Source organism: Cariama cristata, unplaced genomic scaffold (assembly GCF_000690535.1).
Source record: "Cariama cristata isolate BGI_N322 unplaced genomic scaffold, ASM69053v1 scaffold39618, whole genome shotgun sequence".
In the NCBI taxonomy this organism is placed as follows: domain Eukaryota; kingdom Metazoa; phylum Chordata; class Aves; order Cariamiformes; family Cariamidae; genus Cariama; species Cariama cristata.
This window is the reverse complement of record NW_009632403.1, coordinates 21964-32045: the sequence shown is the minus strand read 5'-3', so window position 1 is coordinate 32045 and position 10082 is coordinate 21964. Positions and strand designations below refer to the sequence as shown.

The 10082-nt window shown below is 40.0% G+C and overlaps 1 protein-coding gene across 1 annotated transcript in view; it reads left to right on the top strand.

Moving 5' to 3' along the window:
* Window positions 1–258: 258 nt before the first annotated feature.
* LOC104156979 (potassium voltage-gated channel subfamily KQT member 1-like) overlaps window positions 259–10082 on the top strand; it is a gene marked incomplete at its 3' end in the record, with an annotated part of 29682 nt that continues 19858 nt past the window's right edge. The window contains 2 exon segments of the mRNA XM_009706326.1: window positions 259–262; window positions 3476–3612. Coding sequence (XP_009704628.1) covers window positions 259–262; window positions 3476–3612 — 141 coding nt within the window.

Sequence of the window (10082 nt, the reverse complement as noted above, 5' to 3'; positions counted from 1 at the left end):
TGATGAGGAAATGCACACTGTACACAAAGCAGTCCCTTATGTGCTTTTCTAGTGTAATGTGATTGTTAATTAATTACACCCTGAACAGTACTAGCAATTGACACTTCTATACAAAGTTAAATGTGCAGTGTGTTACATGTTTGGGAAAGGGGAAACACAAGGTTGTCGTTAAAGCCATTTTTAGCAGAGCTGGAAAGAGGACACAGATCCAAGCCTGGCAGACCCATTTGTTTCATCCACCGAGAAGGAACTCGCCAAATGGGTGAGTTTGGGTCTGCTGCCTTGCTCCTTTCGGCAGAGGAGGACAGGCCTCTGACCCTGCTTTCTATCTTTTAGCCACCTTTACTGATGCTTTAAGGAAAGTGGAAAACTATCCAAACTGAACTGTAGTTTAAGTGGCCTCTTCCTCCTGTAAGATCTGTAAGGTTGGCTAAAACCTTTGATGTTTGATCATTTCTACAGGTCTTGGCCACTTGAGAGATTTTATTTATTTATTTATTTAAAACCACTAAAAAGGATGTAACCCAAACTTTTTACATGCACTATTCATGTATCAGTATTTGGTGGTTGTGCATTAGGACTCCCTTTTTTAACTCCTCCTTAGTCCTAGAAAAGAACTTAGCCTGATAATTATTTTTTTTGCGTACTGAAAAAATACTACTTTGAAAGAAAGTTTTACATTGAGAAGAAGATTATCACCTCTTGGTAATGACATGATGCGAAACATGTCACACCTTTCAGTTGTTTGTCATATGGAGTGATGGCTTGCGTATTGGGTTAGTAAATATTAAGGTTGTGTAGCTTTAAAGCAAGGAGTCACCTTTCTTTAATCTCTTGCTTAATTTCTGTTAAGACAACTGGTACAAGTGTCGGTTCTTACTAGTTTGTCTGTTGCTGAACAAGTGTCTTTTTGGATGGGATGAACATCTTTGGTTCCAGTGGGTAATCTTAGCTCTCTGGTTTGGCAGTAAGACCTTTGATGTCTGGACTAGCCTTACAGTTTTTTATTAATATCACATCTACCACAATGGGATCTCAAGGGGCTTAAGCAGGACAGACATACTAAAAACAACTTTTTGAAATGGTGAGTACCAAGAACTGCAGAGAAAGTGTAAGGGAAAGGCTAAAAAATTGGATGATCTTTTGCCATTTAAAACAAACCAAAAAAAGTTTTTATAATTACAACCAGAATTTGTCTAGCTGTGTAGTAAGACTGCCATTTGCTTTATCACATGAGGTACTGGGGAAAAAAAAGTTTGGAAGTTGGGCATTTCCAAATATGTGTTTACTTTCGTTACTAATTTAAGCAACAGTAAATCTCAGATCAAAGAGAAGGCCCTAGAAAACCCAGCTATTCCTAGGAAAAATTGTACCATGAATCATCTGGAAGTATAGCTCACCTAAGGAGCAGATATGCCTCAAGCTTTAGAAAAATGAACGCAATAGTAATGCAATTAATATGAAGTCCTGCTCCACTGCTACCAGTTGAATGCTGTGATATGTTAATGCATTTAAAATGCATAACCAGTGCTTTGGTTGTTCTAATAATGTATATTTTAAAGTGGACTCTAAATCTGTTCTGCATTGCCCCATGTTTCAGCACAGAAAACACTCATCTGTCTTTAAACCATGCTCCTTGTGTCCCTTCCTTTAAGTTGCAATTGTTTTTCCCTCTTCAGGTACCACTTCACAGAGGGGATTCTTCTGGTCGGGTGGCTTTTGCTTGCTACATCAGCTGCCTGCTAGCCTATGTACTGTTGCAGAGCCTTTAGTCTATTCTTGATGTGTCCTAAGCATTGCTTTTATAAGGGCTCTGCTTTTCCAAAGAGTTTTGGAGTACATTGTTGGTGAATTCTGCCAAATACCAGTTTGGGTTTTTTTTTGTCAAATTCATTCTATATAATGCCTATTAGTTTCCTGAGGTATTTGATGTCTTGAAGCTCAGACCAGCTGCCACTGAGAAGGCCATGGCTTTTTTAAGAATTTTTTTTTCCTTCCAGCAATGAATAGTGCACTTGTCCTTTATTTGTAAAGGGAGCAGGGGAAAGGTGATAGTGAGTGAAGGGAGTTTCACAGAGCTGGAGTTCTCCTTTCGTAACTTTAAATTCTGAAAAAAGCTGCCTCTGTTGCACCATTTATTTATGTTGGACTCAAAACTGATAGAAACATGAATCCAAGTAAAAATATAAGTCTTTGCACATAACGGTAGCTTGGTTAATGGGGTATGCAACTTCAGAGAGATCTGGCTTTTATCTTCATTTTGCAAATGTAAGTTTAGTTTGGTCTGTTTGGAACATTATCAAAGCTCTAGGGAGAGTTTGCACTGAGTTAATCATGTGCTTTGGTTGGTATACATTAACTTCCCATTTTGGTATGCTATAATCCCGATGTGCTAAATGATAGCCACAACTGTTTAATGCTTGCTGATTGGAACGGGCGCAGGAAATTGGCACGAGCAGGAAACTATTTGCCTTCAGTATGTGAAATGTATTTGCCACTTAGCTGAAAATGCTGCCTGCTTTGCCTTCGGTTAGGTTTATTTTGCATGTCAAATAATTCTCCTCTCCTCCTTCACAAATTTTAGAGGCAACTGTAAAATGCTGACTGAATAGGCTGTGTACATAGGGCATCTGAGAGGTTTTTTATTAGCTTAAACTAGCACATGTGTTTTCCTGTGAGGAGTATTAAGTGCCTGGACTACAGGTTTAGTGTGTGACTGTTTTTGCAGCTGTGTGGAAGAGCATGATGCGTATTCCCTGGAGCAGGCCTGGGAGAGAGCTCAAGTATGTTGAGGCAAAAGCAGGTTGTGTTTATGGGAATGTCAAACAGAAATATGGCACTTGAACTCTTATCAACGCTGAGCCTGACACTGGTAACTGAGCAGTGGTCGCCCAGGTGTGTGAAAGGAATGCCCCACTTCTAACCGCGCAGGATTTTGTTTCAGAACTTGACAGCTCTATCCTGCAATGCTATCCTGCCAGTCTGGAAAAAATGAAAATTTTCTTTTTCCCCTTGTTATCTGGAGGTGGTTGAAACCGGCATTAGTCCATTTGAAAATCAGTAGTTCTTAAACTGTTACTGAAGAACACGGCCATTGCTTAGGCCACAAATCTTACTGTTGGAGGATGAATTTTGAAAACATACTGCTTCTGGAAAAAGAGGGTATCATGAGTATATGTAGAAGTAAAGGTAACATCCTGCTTTTGGTGACCTCTAACTCTTCTGGAAATGTATTAATTGCGGAACACATCTCATCCCAGTGAAGATCCCATAAAGCCAAAAACCATATAGAGGAGCTGGAAGAGTAGATCTGAGAATCCTAAAGCAAGGCTGTCAAGCACACTACCATTTTGTAACTCCCTTCCCGGAGGGAGGGCAGGGCTGGGGATGGAGGTCTTGTCTCCGCAAGAGAGGTAAGAAGTTAGAACTTCATCAAAGAGTTCCTCTTCGGCATACTCTGTACTTGCTTTTGCAGGAGTTGTTGAAATAGCTCGTAATAGCTCATGGGATTTAGGTATGGGGGCCTCACGATGTCGCTGGGCGTATCCAGCTATACTTCCATCCACAGTGCTACTGCCTCGTTGTCTTGGAGCATTTGTGTGGGAGAGGGTGGTGAGCTTAGTGGGTTTCTCTGATTTGGAATGGAGTTAAAAGACTGCATGTGGTTTTCTCAAAGCCATATGAGAAACCTGTAGCTGAATAGCAAGTCAAGCTTTGACCTCCCCTATCTTTTCAATCTTCCTGACTCCTGCCTACCCAGGGAATGAAGAGGGGCATTGCTACAGCTTGCGGGCATTCTTTCTCTTTCTTTGGACTCTGAGTGGTGGCCTTAAGTTGAGAAATCTTCATAGGTCAGAATGTTTGGCTGTGGGTAAGGCTGAGATGATGCATATGCAGTGCTGTCAACTTTGGAGTGAGACGCTCAAAGAACTAGTAGGGCTTTGGCAGTCAGGTTTACTGCAGAGTGGGAATGTAGATATCCTTGGTCAACTGGTGACTGTACAGAGGGAGAGAAACAACAAAAAAGGAAAATTAATTTCATTGAAGCTTATTTTCTTACAGTCCTGTTTTTTCAAGTTTCTAGAGAGAAAAATGTAGTTCCTAAACTTTCTACTTTATAATAAAAAGTATTCCCTTTCATGCCTTAAATCTACAGATGATTCTGCAGATATGTCTTGTGTTTAAGAGCTCTATACATTTTAAAAAAAGCATCACTAAAAGTTAAATATAAAATGAAACCTGGCTACAGTTTGTGTGAAATATGACTCTGAAAACCACCATTTTTTCAAGAGCAAACACTGATTTAATGTAAAAGATAATTGAAAACTAGAGGTTTCTAGCTTCCCATCCTTACCAGTCGTCTTCCTCTTTTCTTCTGCCTTTTTCTAATAGAATGAAAACAGATGAGTAAGGAGGAAAAATAAATATTCAAAGAAAGTTCTTTCCCACTTTTCAAAAACAGTGGAACAAAAATACTTTTTCATCAATAATCTTTCTAATTTCTGTTCTAAAACATATTGTTGCTTCCTGGCTGCTCTCACAGTGTGACCTCAAACAAAATAGTAGTACATTAGTATGTCTGAAATCACTAGATATCAAGTGTTGCTGTTACCAAACTGTATAGCAGGTGAGCAGAGTGTGTCTGTGACATCTTAAAAATGCCATCTACTGTCACATTCCCTTGTAAGTATACGAAGTGAAGCTATTGCAGGTAAACTGGGCTGATAATGGCCAGATTCATCCTTTTGTGTGGCTCTGCCTTCAGGTAAGAGATACTGTGCAATGTTTATTTTCTCTCAGAAAGGAATAGTGTTGTAAGTGATAGTCTAAGGGTGTAAGAGAAACATGGTTTGCTGGAAGACACAGTAGCTTTTATTGCCCTGTCATTTATAGCTGGAAAAAAACAGGCATACAGCCTCTTCATGAGGTCCCCCCATAAATTCAATGTTAGCTGTGGAGCAAAGGGAAGACTTATGAACTGCTCCGTGTAGGACACAGTGAATGTGAAGTGGCTTTTCTAAAAATGAGTGAGAAAGATTGTTTACTAAAAAGCATACAACGAGATACTTGACGGGATAAAAATAATCAGATCAGGGAAAGTAACCACTGTGTAAACAGTGTTAATATGAAAAGTTCTCTGTAATGTAAAAATATAGACTACTTGGCTTAGGCTGATTTTTATTTTTTTTTAAATAGTCTGTAACAGTTCCTTTCTACTCACATTAGCATGTTGTATGTAGTAATGAATAAGCATGCATCTCTCTGAACTGTATGTGCTTAATCTTAAGTAGGTGAATAGTTCTTTTGAATTCGGTGAGATACAAAATTAAGCATATGCTGCACTGGGTAGAAGCCAGAGCATTTTTTCACTTTGAAGGAGAAGGTTCTGTATGAATTCCTTCTAGAGATTTTTATGAAGCCCTGAGTAAGAGGTTCTTGAAATAAACAGAAAGAAATGGGGTTTTTAAATCATTTTTGTGCTCGTGTTAGCATGTTGACACTTCCTTTCTGTTGCCAGATACTTTGGGTTTAAAGCCTAGTTCTCAAGCATACTTTGTGATGGGGGAGAACTCCGCATTAAAACAAGCATGGTAAACGAAATGTGCAAGTCCAGCTTAATTTACTTCTGTAAATTCCTGGTGGATATCATCAGCAACTAAGTTCAAAAGCTAAAGACGACTGTGTTGTGAAGAGGCTTGTGCAGAGGTGATGGTGTGGAAAGTTGTTCTAAGGCAACCGTGCTCCAAGACCGTGCCTTCACGTGCAAAGTTACACCACTGACATCTGAGGCCTTTTGTAGTCGGTGGAAAAATTTCAACTGCCTGCATTTGGATTTGGCTGAAACCTCTAGTGAGAAGAGAGCTAAGGAAATCAATTAAAGGCTTTTTAAATGCACCTAAGGGAGTTAGGTGCCTGACTCCTATTGAAATTCAATAGGATTTTGTTGCTTGGAGCCTTTGGAAAATCTCAATCTAAAATTGCAGGCCTGCAGTATTCTTTATTGGTCTCAGTGCTATTGTTCTGTGCTCTCGGCACCGATTAAGGGAAAATAGAAAAGCTTCGGCACAATCAACTCTTCTAACTCTGTCTCCTAGTAAGCATCCCTTTTTTTCAGAACATGAACATTTTCGTAAATATTATTTTGTCTTAATTAAAAACATGATTGTGGGGACTTTGATAATGTCCAGTAACTTCTTAGGATTAATTATGGGCTCTGAATATAGAAATGTGATACTGATACCATGTTTTTTGTTTTCCATTGCCTGTTTAATCATTTGGTGCCAAATATGCTAGACAAAGAATTTTAGCAAATGATACTAGGTTTTTTGAAAGGAAGGAACATCAAGTGTTCTGGCTTTAAACATTTTTTAAAAACTTACTGTTATTGTTTTTGCCTTGAAAAGGTGCAGTTTACAAGGTCTTTGGAAGTAAGGAGATTAATTAGGAGGATAAAAATCCCCTATCTTAAATAGTGCTTTTAGCACTTGCTGTCGCTCAGTAAATGTTTATATATATATGAAAAAACATCTATCTTTTTATTTTTGCTCTGTACTTCTTCAAGCTGGGATTTTTACTTTATTGAACTTGGTATCTGTCTTTGTTTGCCTAGGCCATCTGATTTTGCTGTTCTGTGTATCTTAGAAAACACAGTACAGCTTTCAGGAAAAAGTCCTGCCTTTCTCGACAGAACAAAGAGGGGCCTCTCTATACAAAGTGAGTGAGATTAGAAGAAACAGTTGCCTTTGCTGCTGTTAATTTGCATACCCTGCTCTGGCTAAACACAAGTGCTGTCTGAAGCATTTTGCAAGCCTTGATGTGTCAGGTGAACAGTGTGCTGTGGAGTCCAGTGCTCTCTGAACTAATGTGTAGCCTGCAGTGCTCCATTTTTTCATGCTACCCTTCTCTGAGTGTAAGTGCAACCTATTGCTCTACACGAGACACACGTTTCTGCTTTTTTTGACCTTTCAGTGGCTATAGAGGATATGCTGCATCTCTGCTTATGAAGATGCTGAACCTGTTTCTCTGTTGCCCAGTCCAGCTCCACAGCCCTTGGCTGACGACGAGTGCCCCATTCATCACTTTGCGTTAGCATCAGCACGTCTATTGTCTCCTCTGTGGGCTGCTTCAGAGACCTCCTTGTCATGACTTCTGAACAAAACTTTTGGCAGTGTCCTCACTCCTCTACTGCTGCCTGAGATTGCGAGGAGGTTCCTATTCCCCTTTACTGTTGGCATACTAGCTCTATAGCAAAGCTCTTCCATTGCCTTTCCTTACAAATCAATGCAAGTAGTGCCACGGGAATCTTGTAGCTGAGGTAATGCTGGTTGGCATGCAATCCCTATATAAGCTACGGGAGAGCTTATTTCCTTGTTTAAAGGAATTCATGGGAATTTTGTCATCCTTGAAGCCAGAATCTGAAGGAGGTCAGATTTGAAAGAATTGTGGGAATAATGTGGTTGATACCTCCAATGAGGATAATGTAATAGAGCTTGTGATATGGCAGAGATGGGCAGGAGTCATATTCCCAGTAAAACGTTGGGGTGGGAGGAAAGTCTTACAGCAAGATTTGTGTGCTCATGAGGCTTCAAGTCATCCCCCTCGTCAATGCCTCTTGTTTTTCTGTGCTTGTTATCTTCCTTTCCTCCTAGGGCAGCCACCTCTGTGGTGGATGGAAGCTGTATGTCATCTTTGATTTTTGGTCTTCAGTAGCCAGTTGGAATAACATAGTGGTATGCTTTGCTTCCTTGCTCCTAAAACATGTATTTTACCTCTCTTATGTTTATGGAGTTAATTGAAAAAAGTCTAGACTCAGAGTAAAGGCATTCTTGTTCGTAACAGGTTTCAGATGACCTCATTTAGTCCTCCCACATCAAATGTCTGCATGAACTTCTGCGGTGCTCCATGACCAGTTACAGCTTTGAGGTCTACAAGCAGAACCTCAGGCAATATATTCTCTATGCAGATGCTGTCTCAGCCTTCAGAGACAATTTCTTTATCTGTTAAATAGCTGCTGCTATGGTGTCATGATCTATTCTATATCAGGGTTTTGTTATGTGGGTTTTTTTGTTGTTGTGGTGTCCGTCCGTCCCCCAAGCTACTAATCTCTCTAATTGCTTAAAAACATCTCTTTCAGCTGAGGTTAGGGACTCTGTCCTTCCTTTTGCAGTTGCTACTGCACTTTATCTCGCACTGTGGATGTTGGATGTCTCCCAATGTTGGATTGTAGCTCTTCCAATCCAGTGGGGGTGGAGTAGTAAAGGAAGGGCTTTTCAAGATGCATTTATTAGCAAAATAAGCCAGATATTAATTTTGTTAATATACTTGTGTGTATTTGTTTTCATAGATCTGACCCTCCAGTCACACAGCTGAAGAAGTCTGGTTCCTCCTTCAATTGAGTCACAGTCCTTTTCATAAGTAACTTTTCCCTCTTGTCATGTGATGGAAGGGACTTTCTTGTTCTTTTGCCTAATGGCATCCTGAAGTTTGTCAAGGCGACAGTTAAAGTGTCCTTTTCCATAGCAGGTCCAGTTCTTTGGTGTAAGTCAAATCTAATAAGTCAGCTTTTCATCACAGCTGTTCTTTGAGCCCGTCTCTGCGTGTTCCCTGTGTGGGCTTATTATGAAACTGTGATTAATCCATGGGAACTGTGGAGATATGGGCTGTAATGACAGATAGCATGGATATGTTTGTCAGGGGACTGTGTTTTTATGGATCCTGCCTAAGTTCCTTCATCAGGTGAAGACAGCTGTATTTTAGCCAGGTGATTAGGTTATGACATATCTGTCTCGGGCTGAGGGTAATTTTTATGTTTTGATGGCTCTTTCATTATCCTTGAAGCAATTCCCAAAGCTGTTCATGTAGTAACTGATCAGCTCAAAGGAACTTCCGTTTCCATGTCAAAATTGTGGAATTGAGTAGTGAGATGTGCTGAAGAATCTGTTGTGAGGCTTCTAAAATGGATCCCACATGCTGACCCCAGTCCTGTATCAATGTACCAGTTGAGGACTCAAGCTCCTTTACTGGTCTTTATGAGAAATATTTCATTCCCTGGCATCTGCTAAACGGCTACCTGGAGATCTATTGTAGTTTCACCAAGCACTGTACCACGGTAGAAATGCCCAAGACTTGTTACACTCGTCTTGTCTACCCGTTCCTTTTAGTTGAGAGTGTTGTGAATTTACATGTGAGAATTTGCTCGCAGCTGGATTGTTTTTTTCTTCAAGAAAAGCAGTCTACGTATGTATCTCACATTCATCTTCTCTACCTTTTCACCCAGAGTTAATCTGATACTTGGCTGTATTGGGATTATGTTGCTGAGAAGGCATGACGATGGTGGTAAGCGTATGCCTGGGCTGAGCAGAAAGGATGGCAGAAGTGAGGGTACCATGTACAAATCGGTAATTAAAAGGAAAAAAGTCTCTGCTCTTAAGCAAGAGGGCTCCTGTATGCCCACTGAATGAAAGTACATGAATGTCACATCTCAAAGGGCTCTTTTTACCACGTCAGTATAAGTTTTTTATCTCAGTGTTGTATTTCTATTTTCACCTTATAGAAAGGAGATCACAATTAAGTTACACAGGGTTGAATGCGTCCTTGCACAGTGCAGTTCTTGTGTGTCTGTAATTTTAACCAAGAAAACTCCTCCACTGAGCTTTAATTCCCACTCCCACTAGTGTTTTGTGGTCATTTACCCTGTATTTTAATTTTTCCCTTGTGCTGAATGTTACTTTGTTTCTCATTTCACTCATTCTTTCCATCCTCTCTGTCTGCTCAGCACTTTATCTTTCCTTTTTCCTACATCAGCTTCTCAAAGACATGTTTCAGTCTAGCTGATGCATTGTGAGAAGCACAGACTTTTATACAGTGCACTTAGTAGGCACATGTTAAGCAGGCAATTAGGAGAAAGTATCAAAGAAACTGTGGACTAAATTAATCTGTTGTGTAACTCAGATTTGCTGAAATTCTCAGGTATCAGGCATGGCTGCTCTCTGCCAGGGCTAGCTCCTATTAAATGGAATTAGCCCTAATTACCACCAGCATGAATGAACTAAGGATCAGGTTGGCATCATTTTAGTTGATGT